General features: G+C 42.4%; 3 protein-coding genes across 9 annotated transcripts in view; 1 reads left to right on the forward strand and 2 right to left on the reverse strand.

The window, feature by feature from the left end:
* LOC126999446 (BTB/POZ domain-containing protein 6-like) overlaps positions 1–7474 on the forward strand; it is a 39858-nt gene extending 32384 nt beyond the window's left edge. For all 4 annotated transcript variants that reach the window (XM_050862037.1, XM_050862039.1, XM_050862035.1 and 1 more), the window contains 2 exons: positions 1067–1276; positions 2793–7474. In XM_050862037.1, coding sequence (XP_050717994.1) covers positions 1067–1276; positions 2793–3666 — 1084 coding nt within the window. In that variant the 3' untranslated portion in view covers positions 3667–7474. The remainder of the gene's footprint in view (positions 1–1066; positions 1277–2792) is intronic.
* The window catches only part of LOC126999447 (glutamate formimidoyltransferase-like), a 64671-nt gene extending 55022 nt beyond the window's left edge, over positions 1–9649 (reverse strand). Inside the window, exons 1-2 of one of the 2 annotated variants that reach the window (XM_050862041.1) lie at positions 9344–9649; positions 8167–8322 (exon numbers count right to left, since the gene is read on the reverse strand). In XM_050862041.1, coding sequence (XP_050717998.1) covers positions 8167–8322; positions 9344–9560 — 373 coding nt within the window. In that variant the 5' untranslated portion in view covers positions 9561–9649. The remainder of the gene's footprint in view (positions 1–8166; positions 8323–9343) is intronic. The other variant, XM_050862040.1, reaches the window with a different exon arrangement.
* Positions 9650–14746: 5097 nt separating this feature from the next.
* Positions 14747–26850, reverse strand: part of LOC126999448 (transmembrane protein 184B-like) — a 60328-nt gene continuing 48224 nt past the window's right edge. The window contains exons 9-11 of one of the 3 annotated variants that reach the window (XM_050862042.1): positions 25069–25347; positions 19063–19304; positions 14747–18343 (exon numbers count right to left, since the gene is read on the reverse strand). In XM_050862042.1, coding sequence (XP_050717999.1) covers positions 19072–19304; positions 25069–25347 — 512 coding nt within the window. In that variant the 3' untranslated portion in view covers positions 14747–18343; positions 19063–19071. Of the gene's footprint in view, positions 18344–19062; positions 19305–25068; positions 25348–25369; positions 26663–26850 lie in introns of those variants that run through there. The other 2 variants (XM_050862043.1, XM_050862044.1) reach the window with 2 other exon arrangements.

The following is a 26850-nucleotide window of genomic DNA, read 5'->3' on the forward strand; positions in this document are numbered from 1 at the left end:
CCGTATTCTTAAGTCCCACCAAATCGGCAACGACAACGAGTCCCCAGCACACCAATGTTCGGGTTGTCACAATTTGCATATTCTTAAACACTCGGATTTGTCGGGTGGGATTTGGTAACACTGGCGGCGCGAGAAAATTTAATTGGTAACGCTGTCCCTTGCTGTTTGGTCCATCTCAAGCTCTGACGGTCAACATGCCGACTGTACCTGTACCCTGCGCGCTGTGTTCAAGTCAACAATGGCGGAAACTAAGCGATATTCATCCCAAAATGAAGTTGCTCTACTTCTGGAGCTTGTAGGGACACTGAGCAATTGTACTTGAAAGAAGAACGGATCACGCAATGATAAAAAAAAGAAAAGGGAGGCTTGGGAAACTATAGCATCACTCTACAATGCCACTGGCTGATGAGGCCGCGGCCACACAGGGAGCGAGAAAGCTAGCGAGAGCGAGAGCGGCAAGGGGAGTTTGTGGCCACAGGAAGAGCAAGGCGAGGCGAGGGTTGTCGTGGCAACGAGGCCACCAAACTGCCGCAAACCAGTATAGCCTCGCACCCAGGTCCCAGGAGGGCTTGCGCCCCCTGGAGGGGCGGCGAAGACGATCTCTCTTCTCTGCTTGTTTTTATGAATATGAGGCACTGCTTTATACTCAACTTGCTCTTAGCACTTCGGGGAGAGCAGCAGAAGTGTTCTGAACATCTAGTATCCTCAAAGACGTTGTGAACATGCAAATCAGGCACAAAATAACACGCCCCACAATATTTGTGAGAAGGGTTGACGGACCCGACAAAGTCTCCCGACAATTTGGTGCTGTGATCGGTACCACGGTCCCAGAGGTGGCGTACACGAATACACCCTTCGTGACTGTCGGAACTGTGGCAGCCACCAGCACGATGGTTGTTTAAGAATATCATTGTCGGATGTGTGGGGACTGGTTACAGAAGTTTGATTTAAGAATACGGCCCTAACTCTGTCTTTCTACTTTTATATTACGTCTTTCTAATTCTTTCTATCTCACTACCCTCTGTCTTCTCTCTAGCTAACTTTCTATCTTCTCTCTCCCCCGCAGAGCTCACAACCTTTACGAGAACGAGGAGCGCAGTGACGTGGTCTTCCAGGTGGGCGATGGGAGCTTCAAAGAGAGGATCCCCGCGCACTCTTTTGTTCTGAGCGCGCGCAACCACGTCTTCCGCGCGATGTTCCACGAGACTTGGGCGGACAGGCACAAGAAGGTCTACACCATCCCCAACGACCCCAGGGGCTTCCAAAACCTCCTGAAGTGAGTTGGATTCTGTGTTGTGATTATTTCTGTATTAGTTTGTGTTTCTTGTAAAGTTTCGAACACAGTCTCAGGGGTTCGAAACGTCTTGAAGTGATTTGAGTTATGTTGATTCTTCTGTTTCTTCTTCTTCTTCTTTTTCCTCATCATCAACTGCATTATCTATTATTATTATTCCTCCAGTGACTTTATTCTTCTCTATATTATATTTATCCTTCTATTTATTATTTATTCTCTATCATTTATTATTCTTTCTGGTATTTATTCTTAAGTGAGTTTTTCCTTCTCTCTATATTAGTTTTAGTGTTTCTTTCCTGGTCTCCAAAAGTATTAACCTCGATTTTAGTAATTTCCAAACACTGATTTCCTTGTCTTTTCCTTCCTGTTTCGTTTTCCAGTCCTTTATTTCCCTTTCCTCTCATTTTCTCCTTTCTACTTTGTTTTTTTTTATCCTTTTATGTCATTTTCCTTCTTTAGTTTTCTCCTTCCTGCTTCGCTTATCAATCAGTCAATCAATCAATCCTTTTTTACTCCTTTCTACTTCGTTTTTATTTATTTTTTTCCTTACCCTTCTTTTCTCCTTTCTATTTCCGTTTTTATTTTTTTATTTCCTCTTCTCCTTTAGTTTTCTCCTTCCTGCTTCGTTTTCTATTCCTTTATTCCTTCTATTCTTCTATTTCCTTTGCCTTTCCTTTATTTCATTGTCCAGTTTCTTATCGTCTCTCAATGTAATGACCTCGTTTTCCTTAAGTATTTCCAAACAACAGGATGCAAGAGATATCATTTTTTTCCTCGTGATAACTTATAATCTCTCGCATTTTTCAGTCTTTCTTGTGAGAGTGGTTTATCTTTTTGCTTGTTTTCTTTCCTCTCGACTTTTTAATCTTTTTTATTACTCCACTTATTCCTCCTCCATGCCTCGCTGTCACGTCCTATCTGTGTGTGTGTGTGTGTGTGTGTGTGTGTGTCATCGTGTGGTATCAGTGCCAGGGATGATCTTCACACTGACCACTTTAAGACCCACATTTTTGCCGTCGTTCCTGTCTATTTAAGTCCTGCCTTGCATCTACGTCAAAGAAAACAAGTCTTACTAAAGGAGCGATTTCCATAAGCTAGGCAACAAATGGATGTCATGAATTCAACCCATCTCTCCCTCGTACATAATACCTCCCAACCCTTGAATAAATAAATAAAATGATGTGAATAAAAAAGAATAGCCGGACACACACACACAGACCCACACACACAGACACACGCACATACACATACACTCACACACGTAATGGACGAATACCCCCAACACACACACAGACACAGACAGACAAAGAGAAGAAAAATGAATCAACAAAATCCTTAAGTCCATAATTATAATCTTTTCATTCTGACGGAGGCCTCAAATCGTGCCTATGTGTGTGTGTGTGTATGTTGGTGTATGTGTGTGTGTGTATGTATGTATGTGTTTTATCTAAGTAAGTATGTATGTATGTATATTTTATCATCTTCCTCCTCTTTCCAGATGGCTTTACCGGCAGGAGTGTGGCTTTCAGAGTCTGGACAGCTCCCTTACGACCCTCCACGTAGCCATCCAGTACCTATGCCCAGAGCTCGCTGACCTGTGCGGTGAATACATCACTCACCAGCTCAGAGCGTCCAACGTGCTCCGAGTCATGCAAGACATCCACCGCTACTGCCCGGCGCCCCTTACCACAGTCCCCTCCGCGCCCCCTCTCGAAGTGCTGGAGGGCCGCTCACAGGAAGTCTTCAGCACCATGACGAGTGACCTCCGGGACCTTCGGGATGAGTCGGACATCCGCGACCCGACCGCCTGCTGCAGCGACCTCTTCAACGAGTGCCTTGAGATCCTGGACCAAGACGCATCCTCTGTCTTAGCGTCTGAGGGGGTGGAGGAGCTTGACCGCCAAGTGCTGGAGGTGATTCTCAAGCGCCAGACTCTCAGGGTGCAGAGTGAGGTGGAGGTGGTGGAGGCAGTGGTGAGGTGGAGCACGGCGCAGTGTAAGCGTGAGTGCCTCCCCTTGACCCAGCAGAGCCGCAGGAAGATGTTGGGTGACCTCCTCTACTACCTCAGGCTCCTCAAACTCACCCCGGAGCAGTTAAATGTTGCCGCCAAGCTTCTGGATAAGGACGAGTTCGAGTATATCCGTGTGGTGGTCTCTGCGCGGACTGGAAGGAGCATCCCGCCACCTCCCACATCCCTTGCTCCGTACCTCAAGCATATGGCCACAGCGCGGGGGGCTCTTCCGTCCTCGGTCGCCACTCCCGAGCCGCCCCCAGCCGCCGGGAGGAAAAAGAAGAACAGTAACAAGAAGAGGTACACCAAGAAGGAGTTGATTCTGGATATCGTCTCATGTCTGTCCATCATCTTCGACTAATCATCATCGTCATCAGCAGCATGGTCGGGGTCGTCGTTTTCCAGACTTGCTTCCATTCTCTCATTGACCAGAAGAGTTTTTGCTTTTCTGTTGCTTGCTGTCATTTTTTTTTTCTTTATTTTTTTGTCTTCTCTCTTCATTCTCTTCCTCATTCAATCACTTCCACTCATTTTCACGGTAATTTCACTCCTTTCACTAATTCATACGTCATCATCATCATTCCACTTATTCACTTGCTCACTAATTCATTCTATCTTAATTTCTTCTGTTTATCTTCCACCATTTTATATTCATTCCCCTTCCTTATTTTTATTTTAAGTTATTTTTTTCACTCCCTTTTAATGCCATTTACGTATACTGCCATACAGTCTTACCACCAACTAGATCAAGCATAATCTTTGCCTCCATGATTGTTGCTTTTTACTGTATCATTTTTGCATAGCTGTAGATTCCGTGCTCGCTGGAAGAGCCTCAAATATTCTCCTGAAGTCACAAAGCTTAGTTGGTCTCCCTCACTCTTCCACGGACCAGAACAAATCCTTGGCCAGTTCCATTTCGGGTTTTCTTCCTCATGCTCACAGTTCAGTCTTGTTCTGGTTGGCGAGTGAGGTTTTGTATTCTCAGACACGTGAAGCAATACCGACCCTTTTATTTATGTTAAAGGAAGCAGTTCATGGGCAAAGACAAAACAAAAAAAATCCGCTAACCTCTGCTCCTATGATTTATGTATGATTTTGATCTGTGAGGGTTGGCTGTCAGTTGCTATCTGTTCAATCCTCGACGTGTAACAGTTGACGAAGAAAAAGTGCCGCAGAATCTCTCCTTATCGAACAAATACAAAATGATTTCCGTGAGTTTGTGTGCCATAGAGTTGAATGATAAATGATGCCATGGGAATCTTTTAAAACTAACTGTGTGCCATATATTAGCCATAGAGTTCAGTGATATAAGTTGTCACAGAAATCCATGAGAACAAATTGTGTAACATATATTTGCCATAGAGTTCAGTGATATAGGTTGCCATAGAAAACCTTGAAAGTGATTTTTGTTCCATAAAGTTCAATGTAAAAAGTCACATCAGAAATACTGCAAAACAAATGATGTGCCATAGACTTAAGTTATACAAGTTGCCATCAAAATCTTTTAAAATTGTTTGCCATAGAGCTCACTGATAAAAGTTGCCACAGAAATCCTTCCAGACATATTCAATGAGTCTGTTATGATTCTTTATGCATTCACGTGCCATATCGCAAAACAAATTATGTGCCATAGACTCAAGTATACAAGTTGCCTTTGAAATCTTTTAAAATTGTTTGCTATAGAGTCCACTGATAAAAGTTGCCACAGAAATCCTTCCAGACATTCAACGAGTCTTATGATTCTTTATGCATTCACGTGCCATATTGTTCACTGAGAATCATCGCCGGGCATGTCCCACCCCCCATGACGACTAAACAAGCTCTCATTGCCAAGCCTGCGATCTAGTTTGTCTGTACTTAGTTTGTTTCTGTATATATCAGCATCATCTTATTATTGTCATTAGTTTTAAGTCGTCCGTATGGCTGTCGGCTTTCTATGTGATGTGTTATTACTATTACTATTATTATTACGTGTTATTAGTGAGTGTCTTGCATTGAGCTCTTACGAGAGAGACGCCCTTTAGCTTTGTGAATGGGGAGTGTTCCTAAGAGAGAGTGTGAGAGAGAGTGCGAGTGAGAGTGAGTATGTGTCAACTATTTTATTCTCTTTATTTCCCCATTTCGTTCATGACAGGGTAGGGTGTGCATGCGTATGTGTGTTCACTGTCGTTTGAGCCTCAGAGTCTAGTCATTTGTATCTCGCATTTTTATTTTCGCTCGCTGATTATGTTTAGTTGTTACCGGGGCCTCCAAGTGTCGGCCCGAGCCAGGATGATAAGTGCCTCTCTTCAGTGACCGAAACACTTAGGATACAACATGGAGTCACATCCTACGAGTCACACCGATGTCAAGCCTAAAGTCCGATGTCCTGACAAGGGTTTTGACAACCCTTAGAGAGTAATGTTGTGTGAGCTGAAGCCGTTTGTTCATCCACACTCATGCTGAATCTCCCTCAAATTCATGTTATTTCGCCTAGGTTTAAGGACAGGCCGCCTAGTCTCTGCCAATGGGTCTGTGTGGTCTGAACGTCATATGAAAATGTAAATCACGAATCCCATAAGGAAAATAAGGACATTAAATGAAGAGGAAAAAGAAGAGGAGGAAGAAGAAGAAGAAGAAGAAGAAGAACTGCAAAGACTAAAGTGTTGTGTCTCGTGATGTTCCGAATGACACTAAAAATGACATGATTGATGTGATGACGCCAACAGTTGCTTCGTCACCCGCCCATTGTGAGTGATCCCGAGTGTTGTCATGTTAGCCGAGGGGGTCAGCGCGACAATACGAAGGCTGTGTGGCAGTGACTTAAGTGAGCGGATCAAGGATGAGAAGCGATAAAAATGAGTGAGTGTTGTGTGGTGAGTCACGCAGCACAAAGGGCGCTGCGCAGGCCGGGGGGTGAAGGGTTGTTGCATTGGGCTGAAATACTCGGTCTTTGTGCATGGAAATTAGGTGTAATGTTTTCTTTTGTGAAGCAATGTTTAAATCTGATATCCCTAAAAACAGATCTTTATATATGTTATTAGCTTACATTGTTGAGTTTGCAATTTCATAGTTCTTTATCAATACAAGATTATATTTTCTTCATGATTGTAAAATCTTGATGTGATTCCATAATGTATAAAATTTTGTTGCAATCAAATTGGAGATCTATTTAAATGATATTAATAATTTACAAAAAAAAATAGCTTATTCTATCTATGATTTTAAAATATAAAAAATTATTAAAATCTTTATAAGCTTAACAAATAATGACAACAAATTCTCCTTCTAAGGGTATAAACCATTTGCAGGAGAGTATCATTTAAAGTAATAAGAAAAAAATTCAGTATATTTTGTATTCTCTGAACACTGAAACCTGGCAGCTCCGTGACCCCGAGTGGCGGGCATGCTGAGTAAGGTTGTAACACATGACGTGGAGCTGCATGTAGGAAGAAGAACCCTGATCTGTCTCTATATCTGTCTTACGGTTTCTGTCTGTATCTGTCTTGTGTATATGCCCCCACTCTCTTCTCCCCTTTCCTCCCTTTCTCTCTCTCTCCCTCTCCTTCCTATCCCTCCCTCTCCTTGTAGTTAACATTTGCCTCATGTGATAAGCAGATGTGTCAAGGCCTCCTGTAATGCTTGTGTGTGTTCAGGGTCTTTGTAGGTAGTTGTGCAATGTATGTGCCTTTCATCTTCTTGCTTAATGTACAAAAAAGGGCCAGTCAAGGAGAGCCTGATGGAGGAGTCTTGTGTGTTACATGACTTCAGGTTTCTGTCGAGCATTGCAAATAGTCGCTACATTGTGCTTTTGGAAAGACTTAGGGAGCAATACATGTCAACTACCAGTATTTTTGTTACTCTGGAATCTTTTGTGCAAATTCATGGTATCATTGTAGATTTGTCACACACACATACACCCACCCACTTACACTGACACCCACACCCACACCCACATTTACACCTCACCCAAATCTATGGTCACACCTACACACATAAACGAAAGTAAACTACACCTCACCCAAATCTATGGTCACACACATAAACAAAAGTAAAATTCCTCAACAATATTCTAATCAGTCAAATCTTGTCAACATGAAATACTGATAACTGCAGAAAAACAATCCCTTGTAAGTCCATGAAAACTGTGCAAGAAAAGGCCAAAACCAGTAAACCGAATTAAAAGCTAATGGATGTTTTTCTTCACCCTCGAGAGTGCATTTGTCTCCTTGTCTTCAGCTGATGTCTCTGGAGGTAATCAGTGTTGGTTTTCCATAAAAGTTCAATACATAAAAAAGAGTCTTGCAAGGAGAAGAGGAAGAGGATATGAAGCTTAGGTACAAGAGATAGGAAGGAGCTGTTATCTTGTGTTACTTCTGCATGAAAGCTCAAGATATTTAAGAATCATGGGAGAAGAAAATGAGAAAATGGAAGCTCAAGATATTTAAGAATCATGGGAGAAGAGGAGAAAAGGAAGAGGATATGAAGCTTAGGTACAAGAGATGGGAAGGAGCTGTTATCTTGTGTTACTTCTGCATGAAAGTTCAAGATATTTAAGAATCATGGGAGAGGAAGAGGAGGAAATGGAAGCTCAAAGATATTTAAGAATCATGGGAGAAGAAAAGGAGGAAATGAAGCTTAGGTACAAGAGGTGGGAAGGAGTTGTTATTGTGCAAGGAAGGCTGTATGGAATGGAAGAAACAGACTGTATGGCCATCACACTAAAAGGGAGATCCTGGAGGGCATGGGACACAAGAGCTACAAACATGAAAGAAAGTGTTTACGATCTGTTGAACAGGTAGTGTAGCATCTGCATCCCTCCCTCTCTACCTGTTTTGTCTCTTAGAATAATAATAATAATAATAAATACACCCACACTCACCCCTGGCCAGCGCTCCAAGGGTCTTCAGGGACACGTTCTCCGATAAGGGGTGTAGAGGCACAAGGTCCACTGCTCCGAGGCGTGGGTGTACCCCCTCTTGCTTGCTGAGGTCAATCAGTTCAAAGGCTGTCTTGCACGCCGCCTCCACGCTGGGCCCTGCAATGCGTAGTGTGGTGGTCTAGCATCGGATAATTGGTTCACAGACATAATGAAATAAGTAAATAAGCTGCTTAGTAAGGTCTCATGAAGCAGTTATGAGCTTAGAAATTTTAAGGTACAATAATATATGCTTTATGCAGCCTGTGAGATTTCAGCAATTTTTCTTTTGGCTTGCATAGAGTATTTTTACATTATATTTTTACAATATTATACAAAGGAAGGCTTTTCTTTTGGGTATGAATATTGTACACTCTGAGTGACGCAAGTCTTGCCAGAAAAATCGGGCTGTGACCTTACGAGACAAAGAGACAGAGGTTGGGGGGTGACTCGGCAAGACTGGTGAGGTGAGGAATCATGTAGCGCTCCATGATAACAAATGACAAAGCAACACACAGAGTCCATGGTGTGCGTCTTCTCCACCCACCTATATTGCTATTCCCAATCACCACCAATATTACCACCACCACTACCATCCTAACACCACCTGCCTTTCCTCACCCCAAACACCATCATCTTAACACCACCACCCACCCACCTACCCTTTCTCATCACCACCACCACTGTCGTTACCATCTGAACACCAACCAACCACTAGCACATCACCACCTGCCTGACAACTCTACTTTCACCCACAACACTCGTTTAGGTTCATTTTCATCACCACCACCACCACCACTACCTGCCCTTCATCACCACCACCACCATCACCACCATCATCACCACTCACCAATACTCTCCTCTCCTTCCCCCCACCACTACCTCCAATACACACCACCACCACCACTACCACGTACTATTGACCGCCCCTTCCATTATCCATACCCCCCCCTCACAAGTCATCACCACTATCATCACCACTCACCAATACTCTCCTCCCCCCCCCACTACAACCTCCAATAGGCCTACTCACCACCACCACCACCATCACAGCTGACAACCTCTTCCATACCCCCCTCCCCCACCCCACCCAAGTCATCACCACCTCACCACCACTATCACCACTATCATCACCACTCACCAATACTCTCCTCCCTCCCCACGATGGTGATGACGGAGCGGTTGTAATCTCGGTCCTGGAAGATGTTGAGCACCGAGGCGTTGATCTGCCAGCCCTCCGCACCACTTTTCGCCGGCGGATTCACAGCTCGAAGGGCGGACCGGGCTATACTCTCCACCAAATTAATGTTCCGCCCTTCAGACACGTTGAGCATGCACGCCACCAGCTGTCGTGACATGGTACAGGTGGAAATGGGGAAAATGATTGAGGAGTGACGGGAGTTTGACGGCTAAGCGGCGGCCACGTGGGTTTGTTTACATTGTTCGGGTTGGTCCTCTGGCCGTGGCTTCGTCCTCCTTTGCTCTCTATTTCACCTTTTCTCTCTATTTCTCTTTTTTCTCTATATTTCTTTCTTCTCTTTTCTCTCTATTTCACCTTTTCTCTCTCCTATTTTCTCTCTATTTCTCTTTTCTTTCTTATCTTTTCTCTCTATTACTATCAATCTCTTTTCTCTATTTCTTTCTTCTCTTTGCTCTCTATTTCACCTTTCCTCTCTTTCTCTATTTTTCTTTTCTTTTTTCTCTCTTGTTTTTCTTCTCTTTTCTCTCTATTACTATCAATCTCTTTTCTCTCTATTTCTTTCTTCTCTTTGCTCTCTATTTCACCTTTCCTCTCTTTCTCTATTTTTCTTTTCTTTTTTCTCTTGTTTTTCTTCTCTTTTCTCTTTCTCTTTCTTTTTTTCTTCGTTTCTCTCTCTATTTCACCTTTTCTTTCTTCGCTTTTCTCTCTATTTCACCTTTTCTCTATTCTTTTCTCTATCTCACCTTTTCTCTTTTCTCTCTTCCTTCCTCTCTTCTTTTCTCTATCTCACCTTTTCTCTTTTCTCTCTATTTCACCTTTTCTCTATTCTTTTCTCTATTTCACCTTTTCTCTCTATTTCACCTTCTCTGAGTACCAAAGAGATGATTTTCTACCCCTTGTCTTACTCTGACTTGGTTTCATGCCAAATAATATCATCAATATCCATATCCAAGCCTCTGCAGTCAGCGAACAGCTCACCCAGTTGCTCATCTTCCCTTTCGGACTTATTGATTTCATGTCCTTTTTTTCCTTCATCCCTTTCAGACTGGCTGATAAATTATGTAATGGTCTTATTGATAACAGGACACCTGGGGACACCTGGGAATGGTAAATGTGGTAACCTAGATGTCACACGATTATCTTTAATATGAGGGAAAAAAAAAGAAGAGGGGAGAGGAGGGAGAGAGAGGGAGGTACTAAAGGGGGCAGTGTGATTAAACGATAGCAATTTAGTTTTCCCAGAACACATACATACACACACACACACACTCTCTCTCACGTTATATTAGAGATCAGTGTATCAAATCTGCCCTGTGTCCTGGTATAGTGTTCTTACCCCTTAAAGGCTTAAGGGTCAATATAACAGAGATGAGCACTGAGGCCACGCACATCCATACCCAATGCCATCAACTAGACCTTTACCTTTTAACGGGAAACTCATATTCTGCACTTTTCCCTGGACGCTTAACGCTTAAAATCCGCGTGTTGCTGTCTCTACACATCATTTTATCAAGAGCATTAACATCTGTGCCTCTTATTGTGTATAATTAAAAGCAAACTAAAGCCACTGTTTATTCCATGTTGTATAATGGACCTACGGTTTACATATTACGTGTACGTAATGCTCTTCCACAACATAGTAGGAGTACAATTGTGACAATGAAAAGGTAATGACAATGGCGTTAGATAATCACAGGATCACACCTTAGTTAACTAGCCCTAGATAGACTTGCTCTCTCAGTTTATTCTTAAAAAAATATCAAGCAAGTCAAAATACTATTTTTGCAAAAGCATAGAAAGGATCCCAAGGCAGGAAGGATAAAACAAACCTTCAGTCTTTGAGGAAGAAAAAAAAAATGATGGTGGTGGTGTCTGAATGGATGAACTCAAATATCTGGTGTGAGAGACTGAAGTAAATAAATATCTTGGGAACATGAAGAACAAAAACTAGAGTCTAGACTGTATACTGTACAGAATACAAAGACTTCCCCACGCTGGGAAAATCTTTATTTCATACAAAATATATTTCCTTTACATCTTCCACTACATAACTGCTACCCTATACACAACCATACAGCATGTCCAGTGGTTATGGTTACTGTGGCCAGCTCAGCATGTCAGCAAGTCAGTGCTGCTCAGTATAGCCTTGAAATGTACTTTACATCACCTTGCTGCCATCTGACACATGTCTCCTGTATGTTTCTCATCCAAAACTTTAATCCTGATTTGGTTCTTAATTGAAATGCCAAAAAATTGTATAACCAACATCAAAAAGCCATTTCTTGAAAGGTTCAGTAACCCTCGCTGTTCATATATTATTATTCTGAGTAGATGTTTATGGCAGGAGAAAATGTTCTATCATGTATGTGTCATTTTGATAATCTTGATTGTGTTCACACATTTAGATGCATTAACCACTGGGTGGAGGCTACACTTCCCTCATAATCAGGTGAAAATTAGGTACATAAATGTTTTCAATATTGTCAACATACATGTGTCTTTTGTCTATTTATCCATTGGGTTCAAATGCAGCTTTAGAAACTAAGAAAAACTCTAAAGGCCGGTTCATCAAACTGATCACCTTGGCAGAAAAATAGCTGCTGCTCCTTTCCAGCACCGGTCCCTAAGTGTGTCATTATCGGAGTCCAGCGTGTGAACAGCCCCTATGTACACGGCTCCCTGTAACTCAAGTCACAGTACACAAAATTAATCGTTAGTAAAATCAATTACAAAATACAAATGGTGTGCACTGCATCGGTATTTATGCTCTAAGGAACAAAGGAGCCGAGGAAAACAGCACAACTCAAAAATACATTTCTACCCCATTGTCAAATAACAAGTATCTTTCATTGGTCTAATAACATTACCTTGTGACATTTTTTCTTGAATCAGGTTCCTCAATGACTAATTGGAAGCTTACAATGAAAGACTATTGACGTACAACAGTCCCTCTGTATACAACCTTTCCCCTTCATCGTGAAAACAAATCACCAAACAAAGGAGTCCCCCGCGGGTCACCATGCCCTGGTGCGGGTCTGTGCACTGAGTTGTCTGGCCTGAGAGAAGCGGAGTCAAAAGGCTGACGTTTGCTGTACAGAGAACAGACACTAGCATAACAAAACCGTGGCAGGAAATATCTTGATTACACAAGGTGAGGGTGTCAGTCAGTGGCAGATAACCTAATAGGAAACTCCAGGTAAGTACAGCAAAAGTGATCATTGGCACAAATAATAAACTAAGCTTGTGCAGTTTACTTAGTATCATGAAACTTATAAAAAATACACTCCAATACACTGCATACATACATATACATATATATTTATTTATATTTATATATAAACATTTTTATTAACTGTATACATAGCTGGAATATACTATATATAAAGATTGGGTCACTGATCTATCTGTTTGGTCACCTTTGGTCGCTGATATGAAACCTGGAATGATAATTTATAGTCTTTGGTTAGATACACTGTCCTTCCCTTCCTGGATATACACTCAGCACACCCACACACATCGAGTACACCAAAATATATGGGTTACACTTCCTTACAGTAAAGTTCACGCCTGGCGAGAAGGTTTGTCATGATGCAGGTATGAACGTGCTTTTGCTGCTAAACCATCCAGAACGGTGAAACAAAATGTAGGAGTAAAATATCTAGTTATAACTTTGTAACTGTGTGTGTGTGTGTGTGTGTGTGTGTGTGTGTAATGTTAGTGTTGCAGAGATAATAACAAAGACGTGTCCTGCTTTCATCCGAGGACTAATCATTTGATAAGGCTGCAATGATTCACCTAAGAGGGTTTGGCATTGACGCTTGACAACAACAACAATACAGCTGTTTGCGTTACATTTTCTTTCTATTGTGTATCGTGGTGCTCTACATACTGATGTGACAACCCACCCACACCCACACCCACACACCGAGCACCCAATACACTTGATAAATAGGTTGTGACGTGAATGTGTAATGAGGACTTATGGATGAGGCTTTGAATATGAAAATGTCTGTCTATCAATGCCACAACGGAGGCGAGTGAATATAGATTTGCATGACACTAGGGATGGAATGTGGGGAAGCTATTGTAGGCATTCAGGACTTATAAACGAAAAGAATATCCGAGGACTTAAAATTTCTCTCAGATTACCTTTCCTGACGTAAAAGAAAAGCTTCCATTTCAATATGATTTTTCAGTTTATATATTCTGAATTAAATGCCGAGTGTTTGAAAGAGACGCAAGCCACTCTCTCCACGCCAGCTGCCCATTGCTTCACATCCCCTCCCCACCTTCCCCACTGCCAGCCACACCTCACACAGCCTTCATGCAGCTGCCCGGAGAGTAGTGAAGAAAGCAGGACACCCACCCACACACACCCACACACACAGCTGTCACTACATACAAACACAACCAATGCAACAATCAACACAAATGCAGTGAAGTTACTTAGTATTTTTGAACTTGAAAATTATTGTGGAAAGTTATCACTTAGTATTATTAAAAGCTTGCTTACCAAAATCAAACTCAACAGAGGTCAGTCAACACCAGTTTGGTCTGAGAAGTATCAGTTTCAGCGACAAGTCAGGCAGACTCAACACACTAAAGCAGCAAACTTGTTACAGGTTTTCACTCGTTAATGTTGATCTGAACTTGTAAGGCAGCAGCTCGTCTGTAACTGAGAACTGAGCTGCAGGAGATTATGCGATACACAATTCAACCGGGACTGATCTTTTGATAGTTTAATCCGTTAATCTAGTGAGGGGGAGAAATATATATATTCCAAAGTTAATTTTCTGGGTGATTTTATTAATAAAAAATAGCTTTATTCCAATAACTTCTAATTAAGTACAGCATGCAAATATCAACTACAGATTTCATAGGATAATTTTCTTACATATAACATTCTGACCAAGATTATAGGAGGTGGAACGAAGGGAAGGCTTTTGATATGCCCCAAAGACCTGCCACCTGACCTGCCCAGCCTGGCCCAGGGATGACCTGGCACACGCCCCACCCTGACCCTCACCCCCCCTGCACCTGCTTGAGCTGTATGTGTCTGTGATGTGGGTGTGAGAGAGTGCCTTCGCCAACCATCATATAATAATAATAATAATTTTTATTTTGCCCAATGGCTATAACTTTTGCCCGCAACTAAATAGAGTGTAATGACCTTCAATATTCATCTCTAACAGGCTAGAGAATGAATTATATCTCATTATTGTGTAAAATATGTGTGGTCTACTAGTTTTAAGTTGGCAGGTGAGTGAGGTTAGTGTTGGCAGACTACGGAATCACAACCAAAACTATATTACCTAATGATCCAAGTGAGTGTGTGTGTGTGTGTGTGTGTGTGTGTGTGTGTGTGTGTGTGTGTGTGTGTGTGTGTGTGTGTGTGTGTGTGTGTGTGTGTGTGTGTGTGTGTGTGTGTGTGTGTGTGTGTGTGTGTGTGTGTGTGTGTGAGATATGGCTAAGTTTCTAGGCAAAATAATCTGTTTGTACTTTTAAAACTATATACACAAACTAACTCTTCTCAATCTTTAGTGCAACACCTCGGCAAGGCCATGACTGAGCTCACCCTGGCACACACAAGCTCCAGGCAACACAGGTCACAGTGGCTGGACACATGACACACTCGGGACACTCAGCCCCACACAAACACTCAAGACAGGAACAACAGGTTATGGCAAGTGAGCGGACTCTTCTTAGCCAGGTGGGAGGACTGTCTGGTTACTTATGTACATGTAACACTCAAACTTCAGCTTCGACTTCTAGGATACATGTATGGTACAGCTTCTTCCTGTCTGTAGGAGTTCCTGAATCTACAGTGTTTCTGGAAATCATACTATGGCTCTGAGCTCCACAGTCCTAAGCTTAAAATAAAAAATGGCGAGAAGGAAAGGTAAACTGAAGAAACGAGTACAAAAACACATCTGATGCCCCTAATCACACACAGAATCGAGGGGCTATTACACTGGGCAAATTTTCCGTGGATCTTCAGTCAAACCATGATTTCCGCTAGCGTGGTTCTCATTTGTTTCTTGTTATTGCCGCTGTTGATGGTGAGTAATACCGTCGTCCTTCGGTGAGATCTACCGTAGCTTCGGAAGATTGCGGACATGTCAGAAAACCACGGAAATATGGGAACCACGCCAGCGGAAATCGTGGTTTGACTGAAGACCACGGAAAATTTGCCCAGTGTTATAACCCTTTTACCCTTACAAAAAATCATATAAAGAGTAAATCAAGAAAATCACAGTGGGAAGTTTCAAGCATTTATAGCTGATACCCTAAGCAGAGCAGTGATTTGCTGGATATTATACACATGCATACCCACACACTTGTGCATGTGCCCAAACTCACACGTCATAAATTACAAGTACCTGCCATCAATCAATCTACTGGCTGCTCAGGTGGGTCCTTAAAGCCAAAACACATATTCGTAAACATATCGCGCTTCCAATACGACCATTTCCCGAGGCCACGGAGAAGATTAGCTGGATTTCCATGGGTGTTTTTCCTGTTCATGGTGTTTTATGACTTGAGCTCAGCATGATCTTTCCTCCCTATTACCTCGTTTCTTCTCACCTTCCTCTGTGTTCTGTCTTCTACACATTCCTTCTCGCCTCTTAGCTTGTTTCTTCTTTTAGCACGATGTCTCCTGTCTGTCAGTTCGTTCTCTCTCGCCTTTTAGCTTGCTCCTTTCCTCCTCTCCGCGTTTCTTGCATGTTTCTTTCAGGAGGAGGCTATCGGGACACCTCTCCTCCCGAAATTGACCTATCTTCCGGCCACTCCTCTGAACTCTTTTTTTTTATTCAGGAGCAGTGAGTAGCAGGCTTTTTTTTTCTTCGTTATTGTTTCCTTTTTTTTTATTTTGCCCTTGAACTGTCTCCTTTGCTGGGGAAAAAAAGTCTGGTAAAACTATCCCGAAGAACACAAAACCGCCCGTGGAAATCCCAGCAACTTCTACGCGAGGCTTTTCAAACACGTGAAGTGAAGCGCCGACATGTTTAAGAATACGGACGTGTGACTCAATGCTTGTCGTGTTTGGGGTTTAGTTTCTTGAAGCATTTTTTTATGACCTCCAGGGAAGTAGTACTCTGTCTATATAAAAATAATGTTTGGATCTAACAGTCACTGGTACACTATACACAGCGCTTACTATGGTGTGTGTGTGTGTGTGTGTGTGTGTGTGTGTGTGTGTGTGTGTGTACTGGTTATGTGTCCATCTGAGAGGAAAGATTATAGTTTTTTGGAGATATATTTCAGCCACTTGCCTCACACTCACACACGCACACACACATATGAAAAAAAGAACAATCCCTCTTCACACCCTATTCCTGCAACACAGTATTCCACACACCACCGGTAAACAGTTACATTTTGGCAGCCACGTAACAGAAAGACATACACCTCACACTCATCCCTTCGACAATGCACTGGGGGGGGGAACGAAAACAAAGTACATTCTTCCCTAATATTAACCTTTCAAACGGATACTAAGCTGCCACATCCATCTGAAGTGTAAACGTAGGGATGGTGACTGCCAGTGTTTGGGGAAGATTCAAGACACACCCTGTATATCAGCCATTCAGAGAGCAACGATCCACTTGGTACCAGAAGGGATGACGTAACAGTCCCTTCTTGCTCTACATTATCACACACATCGCAAGAGCTGATCACCTGCAGGAGTTTGATTTAGTTGAGGTTGGTACGATTAAACGACAGGATGAAGACAGACTTTATACCCACATGAAGAAAAACAATGACCTATGAATAAGACCCACAAGAATACACATCCATGACTATGCTTTATTTTTTTGTCTTGTAGAAATTGCACCTGTCAATGTAGTTCTTTTGTATTCATCTGCAGCACCGTTACCTTCAGGGATTTTAATACAAGAACAAGAGAGAATGGATTCCTTACTGGTGATACTGTTATGCTTTGGTGCACTTTCAATCACTTTATCATTAGTATCACCATAACCCGGTAGCAGCGACGGGCCAAATTTGAGGCTTTACCGTGTACCAGCGACGGGGTAAATTTTTGCCATGATATCAACCTCCCAAAATAGATGATGCATAAACTGATCACAAATGCGTTGATATATATTATGAAATCGTTTGCGTGAGTGATGATTTTTTCTTATTTTTCTCGTTTAGAGGGGCCTTTAAGAAACTTGATCCCCGCAGCTACCGGGTTAACTTATTTTGAGGTTTTAGCACACATTTACCGACAGATTCTTCCGATACCACTCTACTATGCGATGATGACCCGCCCGCACCAAGACAAACACGATAGGAATGTCTGCGTTTTAATTCCTTCTTAAACTTAAATGAAACAAGGAAACTGGTTCTTGATTTGATCCTGACCTGAGGCAAAACAGCACTCATTTGGAAGGTCCGGAGACACACCCACCAACACACACCATCACTGGACACACATTCACTCAGACAGTCAAACCTCCTCAGCACCTCTATGCCGTGACTCTCAGTGGCCAAGAGAATTAAAAGTACCATACTCAGACATCAAATAAATAAACTAACAAGAAACTCAAGTCATGTATGCTGCATTTGTGACGTGGAAACAGAAAACAACGGAAGGGAGGAGGAGGAGGGGAGGAACCGAACAGCGAAGGGGGACAAAAGGCATAACAAAAAATCCCTCAATTGTTAAAACCATTTCCTCGGCAGCTTAAAGCACCAATGTGACGTGTCCACCCAAACACCATCCCGCCCACCCGCCCACACTCCTGCTTAAGTAAAATAGTTTCCCTCACTAACGAAAGACAGTAATTCCCCGGTTCTGCAGGAGGACAAGTGAATATAACCTAAGGAGTCGGTGTTGGGTGTCCGGTCTCCCGCCCTCCCTTTTGGAATGAGGAGGAGGAGGAGGCCGCTGGTTTAAGCTGCAACTTCTAGAGGTTTAGTTGACGTTCAGCCCTGGAAGAGAGAGAAAATTAATACTCGGCAAAAGGAAACTTGTAACATGAGCGCATTAGGTAAAATGGAAGAGAGAGAAAGAGAGAGAGAAAATGATAACGGGGCAAAAGGAAACTTGTAACGAGTGCATCTGGTAAAGTGGAAGAGAGAGAAAGAGAGAGAGAAAATAATAACAGGGCAAAATGTAACTTGTATTCAATTAACATCTGGTAAAGTGGAAGACAGAGAAAGAAAGAGAAAATGATAACAGGGCAAAACGTAACTTGTATTCAATTAACGTTGCGTAAAAATGGAATCATCGAATGGAAATTGTGGAGCATGTGGGAAAAGTTTTAGAAGGACGTACGGGATAGACAGATTAATTAATGTTTTTGAATGCAGTGCTTCCCATGAATCCAAATAGAGCACTTTGACAACCACACTCACACCCATACACCTATTGATTTTGCCTTGAGCTGCCTCCTTTACTTAAAAAAAAATAATAATAAATAAATAAATAAATAAATAAATAAATAAATAAATAAACAGAATAAAATAATAATAATAATAAATAAATAAATAAATACTAATACTACTACTAATAAAAATAAATAAATAAAAATAAAATAATAATAATAATAAAAATAAATAAATATAAAATAAATAAATAAATAAATAGATAAAAAAATAAAATAAAAATAAATAAAATAATAAATACAAATAAAATCACCCTCACCCACCTCGCCCCCTCACTGGAACTCGTCGTCGGAGCTCAGCAACATTGTCTTCTCATTGTAGGCGGCTCGTCCGTTGCCGTTCCGCCCCCCATTCTGTGGCCCCCGTCCGCCGCCCGCCGTCCCTCCGCCGCTGTTCCCGTGCCCGCCACTCATGCCGTTGATGCCGTTGCTGCTGTTTGAACGCGGTGCCTCGTCTGCGTCGTATGTGCTCACTGCCGTGTGTCCGGAGCCTCTAGTGGTGCCGCCTGGTGAGTGGACGGCCCAGCAGGTAGAGGAGGAGGAGGAGGAGGAGGAGGAGGAGGGGGGAGAGAGGGGCAGTTAGTTATTGGGCCTTTGTGTGTTGTGTTGAGGTTAGGTACAGGCAAGTTAGGTTAGGTTAGGTTAGGTTAGGTTAGGTGAGGCTTGGTTAGGTTAGGTTAGGTTTGGTTAGGTTAGGTTGGGTTTAGTTTAGTTTGGTTTGGTTTGGTTTGGTTGGGTTAGGTTAGATTTGGTTGGGATGGGTCTGGTTGAATTGGGCTGGTTTTGACTTGGTTTGGTTAGGTTAGGTTAGGTTTGGTTGTTAGGTTATTGTTAGGCTGAATTAGGTTGTGTTGTGTTAGGTTCAGTTAGGTTTGATTAGATTGGGTGTGGTTTGATTAGGCTAGGTTAGAATAGGTTAATTTGGTTGAGTTAGGTAAGGTTTGGTTAGATTAGGTAAGGTTTGACAAGGGTTAGGTTTGGTTAGGTTAGGTTTGGTTGTTAGGTTATTGTTAGGCTGAATTGGGTTGTGTTGTGTTAGGTTAGGTAAGATTGGATGTGGTTTGGTTAGAATAGGTTAGATTAGGGAAGATGAGAAAAGAGGGATAAGATGGGATAAAGGATGAGACAGAGGAAAATAGGGAGAAAATAGGGATAAGAAGATGGAATGAAGGATGAGAAAAGGGAAGATAGGGAGGAGAAAGGGGTTAGGAAATGGGATAAAGGATGAGGAAGGGGAAGATGGGGAGAGGAAAGGGATAAGGAAATTGGATAAAAGATGAGAAGAGGGATAAGGAGATAGGATAAAGGATAAGAAAGGGGAAGAAGATATAAGGAGATGATAAAGGATGAGGAGGGAAGATGGGGAGAGGAAAGGAAATTGGATAAAAGATGAGAAGAGGAACGGAGATGGGATGAAGAATGAGGTAGAGGAAGATGAGAAAAGAGGGATAAGGGGATGGGATAAAAGATAAGGAAGGGGAAGATGAGAAAAGGGCAAGGAAATGGGATAAAATATGAGAAGAGGGATAAGGAGATAGGATAAAGGATAAGAAAGGGGAAGAAGATGGGGAGAGGAAAGGGGTAAGAAATTGGATAAAAGATGAGAAGAGGATAAGGAGATGGGATAAAGGATAAGAAAGGAAGATGGGAGAGGAAAGGGTAAGGAAATGGGATAAAAGATGAGAAGGGGGATAAGGAGATAGGATAAAGGATGAGGAAGGGGAAGATGGGGAGAGGAGAGGGATAAGGAAATTGGATAAAAGATGAGAAGAGGGATAAGGAGATAGGATAAAGGATAAGAAAGGGGAAGAAGATGGGGAGAGGAAAGGGGTAAGGAAATGGGATAAAAGATGAGAAGAGGGATAAGGAGATGGGATAAAGGATAAGAAAGGGGAAGAAGATGGGGAGAGGAAAGGGGTAAGGAAATGGGATAAAAGATGAGAAGAGGGATAAGGAGATAGGATAAAGGATAAGAAAGGGGAAGAAGATGGGGAGAGGAAAGGGGTAAGGAAATGGGATAAAAGATGAGAAGAGGGATAAGGAGATAGGATAAAGGATAAGAAAGGGGAAGAAGATGGGGAGAGGAAAGGGTTAAGGAAATGGGATAAAAGATGAGAAGAGGGATAAGGAGATAGGATAAAGGATAAGAAAGGGGAAGAAGATGGGGAGAGGAAAGGGGTAAGGAAATGGGATAAAAGATGAGAAGAGGGATAAGGAGATGGGATAAAGGATAAGATAGGGAGGAGAAAGGGATTAGGATATGGGATGAAGGATAGGGAAGGAATGGTGTTGGTAGAGGGTCACATGCTACCTCTAAAATATTGCAGTCGTTATTTGTACTGACTTTCAATTCCTTTTAGAACATTCTCTACTGGGGATTTACATTTTTAAGACTCATTATGCCTCCATTATGAAGAGGTAATACAGGCAGTTGACTCATACCACGATAAGGCCAAAAAACTGGTGGTGTGACTTGGCAACCAGAGAGAAGATTAACGCAAAAAATTAAACAAAAAAAAACTTGAGCTTGAGGAAAAAATTAACATGAGAAAAACTAGATAATAAAAACACAGGGTAAAAACATTTGAATCGAAGGAGAAAGCAGTGTGTAAGAGGTCTGTTGGAAAGCACTACAGTTATCATCATCAGAAGGTCAGGCAAAACAGGCTCACGGACATAGGCACAAACTTACAGCGGCAAATATCAGTCAATTCAGTTGCTATACACAATGCCAACTTTGTATATGTATAAAGCTTGCATAAATGCATGAATTGAAGGAGATAGCAGTGTATGAAGTCTGTTGGAAAGCACTACAATTATCATCAGAGGGCCAGGCAAATCAAGCTCACGGACATAGGCACAAACTTACAGCAGCAAATCAATCCAGTTGCTATACACAATGCCAACTTTGTATATGTATAAAGCTTGCACAATACACTACACATGCTCATATTCTTGAAGCCAAAACGCATTCACTTCTTGGCAAAAACGATAAAAAAGCACAATCATCATGCAGAACCCAATGCACAAAGGTAATATATACGTTTAAATCATCTGATAGTTGATTCACCATGCGTTAGTTTTCAAGCACGTAAAAGACCAAATCGTCACCTTCGTAAACAAACTACCCAAGTCATTATTTTCTACTTTACAGGAAATCGGAAAAGAACCGTCATCATCTCATTGGGCTTAAGGTTTAGGCAGAAATGAAAAGGTCAATTCTAGAACACTCGAACCCTGAACGGCAACTCTACAAAAATGGGCGTCACATGTTGGAAAATTTATGTAGAAAAAAAAACTGGATATTGGTAAAAAATGACTTAGGCGATTATTTTAAGAGGGTGACCAAACACAAAGCAGAGTGAGAGAGACGTGCTTCAGATACAAAGATTTCATAGATTAAGAAAAACAGGAGAAAAAAAAATAGAGGCACGTCAGATGTCATTGTTGGTGTATTTTTCCATTTCTTTAACACCGCAGGAAAAAGTTCATCTCTGCCGGGAAACACAAAGCCCTGCAGGGACGAACGCACCCCAGCTTAGGAGGCGGAGGTTCACTGAGGCAGGAACACCGGCAAAAAGTATTCCGCTCCTTTGTGGTTGCCTGCTGATCCCTACAACAAATGACTTGAGGAATGTTTGTTTGTGTGTGTGTGCATTTTTGTATGTGTTTTATCCCCTTGTTGTAAATCACTGTATATATAATCACCACATTCATGAGTTCTGAGTTATGAGGTGAAATTGGTGGGGAGGGAGATTAAGAACACAAAGAGTGGACGCAACGTTAGGGTCCCGACTTTGTTACGTGGCTGAGTTTTCTTGCAGCGGAGGTTTTACGATTTCACAACACACCCAAAAGACTAGAGTCCGTAATCTTAAACGTATCGGCAGCTCAGTTCGCCTGTTTGATAAGCCCCTTGTAAATGTTGCTGGTCTTTTCATGGACTGTTTTGTGATCCTAGTGATAGTTTAACATGAACTCTGCACCCTGAGCTAGAAAATCACCCATGAAAACCCAGTCAACCTTCTCTGTGGCCTTAGAAAATAGACATAATGGGAGTCTGATATGTTTAACCCGGTAGCAGCGATGGGCCAAATTTGTGGCTTTACCGTGTAGCAGCGACGGGCCAAATTTGTGCCATGATATAAACCCCACAAAATAGATGATACATAAACTGATCACAAATGCTTTGATATATATTTTGAAATGGTTTGTGTGAGTGATAATTTTTTCTCATTTTTCTCACTTAGAGGGACCATTAAGAAACATGATCCCCGAAGCTACCGGGTTAAGAATATGGAGTTAAAATCTTAAGGAATTCACTAACCCAGCACAGACAAAAGGTATTTCCACATATTACGGAGAGAGCTGCGCCTCATCCTGAAGGGTCATACACCCAGTGAGGATATTTACAATAGGTCTTTCCAAATGCTAGACTGAGATGTACCTAAATGCAGGAAATTCTTTATATATATGTAAAAGAATCCCAAGAGAAAATTTGTGTTGATAAGTCCTTGTTGGGAGCCTGGATTATCTTTTAGGTCAGGGGTCCTCAAACTTGAACACACACACTCCCAGAGGTACGTTTGAGGAATATTGGGGGTATTCTTGGTCTGTGAATATTTCTTTGATGCCAAAGTCAGCCTCCAACACACGAGGGGAGAGGGACTGACAGTTTAACTAAATGATAGTCTTCTGGTTTCTCAGACTGAAGATGACAGACTAAAGCAAGTTGATGTATCATTTGTTTCTATTTCACCATTTTTAAACATATATCCTGGTGTTGGGGCATGTGGCCAACATTGAAAAACTTTAAGTGGTAATTACATCAGCTAATCAGTTTGAGAACCACTGTCCTGGATGAATCACGCTTCAATAGTGTCCCTCATTTCAGTTTCAATTATCAATTATAAACAGACAGAAGTCAAAACTTTTACTTCACTTGTATTCTTATGAAGTGTTATGAGCTTGTGATAGTGATGGGAGACGAGGCATCATGGACACACACACACACACACACACACACACACACACACACACACACACACACACGTGACAGACTGACAGGTAAGTTGCTGTGCCTACTCTCCTAGAAATGAAACACTAGTATTACTGGTGCTGCAGCAACACAGGTGCAGAAAATTAGTGGAAGTAAAGATCAACTTTTACCTGTAGAAGAAAAATCACCCCAGTTTAGTAAGATACTCATGTTTGTACAGGCAAAAGATAAAAAAAATCAGTTTTGGGAGAAACTGATCAAACAAGGTCTGTGCAGACATGAGAAATAGGCAAAAGCAATCACAGAGCAGAGTTCCAGAATCCCAGAGTCCCAGAGACAAGAAAGAAACATCACCCAGAAGAAGTATGAATCGTTAGTGTTAGATTCCCAGACAGCTCCATACACTCCCTCACACACACTGGCTTGGCTCAGAGCGGTGTGATGGCAAGGAATATTTGTTGCTGGAACAGTAAAATCATGTTCTTTAGATATTTCTAATATCTCACACAAGGTAAGCCAGCAGGTGAGGGATGTAAGAGACAAGAATATTTCCAAACATGAGGAGAGCCTGTACCAGACCCTTCAGCCGCCCTCAGCACCAGACCCAGCACCAAACAGGCTCCCTCAGGGCAGGCAAGGGTGTGGCAATAAAGTTTTGGGGTGTAGTGCACCTTGATAATACCACCACGACTTTAGATTACTGAGTCACTATAAAACACCTTCACAGCATAAAGAAAACTTTTAATTCAATTCCAAAAACTTACGCATCACATTTCAATCCTATTTCTTAAAAACCTGAGTCTTTTGTGCCTCCCAGCCCTGTGTTGCCACACCTTGCTCCTGTGATGCATTACACATCCCGGGGCTCAGCCTTGCTCCCACAGACCCAGCACTTCCACTTCCGTAGCCCAACCAAGAAGACCACCAAGAGGATGCCCACGGCTAGTACTTGATCCTTAAAGCACATTTTCACTATGTTCAAAACATAACTGAAGCTACAATGACTTTACACTAAGTTATTTTGGCTATTTCTATCATATCAGCAATTATTATATTTAAAAAATGAAGATAAAGACTGTAAAATTAGACAAAAAAACAGCAAAAACCTTTCTGAAGGCAACGAGCGACCTGATGATGACAGAAAGAGCTTTTCCAAGCTAGCCGCTGGGCATCCTCCTGGCCCCAAGAGGACAAAAACATGTGTTACTGTGTGACTGTGTGTGAAAAGGCCAAGAGGTGGGCCAGAGGTGTCCCTCCCACGGGCACGGCACCTTTGGAGGGCGGCGGGGGCAGCCGGGTAATCTGCTGCGTCTGTGCTGCGGAGGGAACGGCACTGGAGATGACACTGAGGCCCGACCCCACCGTGGCCGTCCCCGCCCCACCACCGCCGCCACCAGCGCCCCGGCCCTTGGCGGCGTGGGTGGTGGCGAGGGTGGTGGAGTCGGAGGCGCATGAGGTGGAGGCGGCGGTGGAGACGGGCAGGAGGTCAGGCCGCAGCTCTTCCATGTCATGGCTCTGCGTCAGCACCTGTGTGGGGCGGCCTCCCCCCCCTACATGACGGGGGTGGACGGTGGTGTGGGGTTACTGACTGGAGTGAACTTGTGGTGGTGAACACAATGTCATAACCAGGGCTGTCCCCGTTGAGGAACTTTCAATATGCTGTTTTTCACAAGCTTTAAAATGTTGCTGACACAGTGGTTTATATATATAAAGAGTTTTTATTGTCAGTGCCCAACAGTATATGATGTAAAAATGCAATAAACAGCATATTAAAGATCTCTATTAAAACAAGAACTTTTGCTGTACTGAATGATTTATTAGTAACATGAATGAAATGAAAGATGAAATGAAAGATTCATTCAAGGAATGTTTAGTTCTCTTTGTTAGTGTCTTACACAGTAAAGAATAAGTAGTCCATACTCTGTACATAAACATAATCTACACATGTAAACCCTCACTAACTTTCTGCCGTGCCAGGCACAAACCTTTCCTGACACTGACGATAACTGGTGAGCCTGTTCCTGAAGCTTGTTCCAAGATACTGTTTTCAGTACAAACCACCTGCAGTGTATTTGAGCAATTCTTTATGGCACACAGCAGGATAAAAGGGCATTTTCTAATCCCATGTGTCAGGATAAGATGTTTTCTTTGACCATGGAGAATGATGGTTCAACCCTCAAGGTCATTTATCAGTCCTGTGGACTCAGCAAATGTCACTAAGAGACAACTGGCTGCCAGGATGCTGATTCAGCACACTCGTCAGCCTTCCCATGACCCAGTGTGCTGCTTGTGAGAGTCTTGCTATGGTAACAAGGGAAATGAAGCAGAAACTCACTACTCTCACTACACGAACCTTTGCCAAAAGTCAATGCTCATCATCAATCTGAAATGGCCTCCGCTTGTTTAAAGGTATAAAGAAATTTACATGAGTACTACTGCAGTGGGAGCATCGAGCATGAATGAGCAGTGCTACAGGTTGTTAGTGCCAGCAGTGTGTAGGACTAGACACACGGTACAGGTCAGATGTACAGGTGAAACGAAATTATTTTAAGCACTGTATGTGAACAATGGCATCTGCCTGCAATGTCAGTGTGACCTGTGACCTGGCGTAAAGGATTCTTCTTTACCACAAGCTGGAAGGTCTGAGTCCAAGGGCAAAGTGTGGCTGGAATATGTTCTTATACTCGACTACAAGCATTTTAGCGCCATCATAAAGGGTCTGGCATGTAGCACTGTTGTATCAAGCAATGGCTGCTGGACCAAAGTGCACAGGGGTTCTGTTTCTTATGTGCTCCACACCTGTGACGGCCTGCAGCTCCTGCTCCAGCTCCTGCAGGAACACCTTGGCACTCACACTGTGGCTGCCTGAGTGACAAACCCAACAGTTATGCAGTCAAAAAGGCATAACTAAAAACAGACACAGCTAAGTGTCTCATCCCTCTCAAGATGTTCCTTTGAAAATGTGTATGTAAGTGTTTTCGTTCTTACTACGATGACACTTGCCATAACCAATATTTTCCATGGACTTGCATTGTCAAATGGCAAGCAAGTCT

Source organism: Eriocheir sinensis, chromosome 16 (assembly GCF_024679095.1).
Source record: "Eriocheir sinensis breed Jianghai 21 chromosome 16, ASM2467909v1, whole genome shotgun sequence".
NCBI lineage: Eukaryota > Metazoa > Arthropoda > Malacostraca > Decapoda > Varunidae > Eriocheir > Eriocheir sinensis.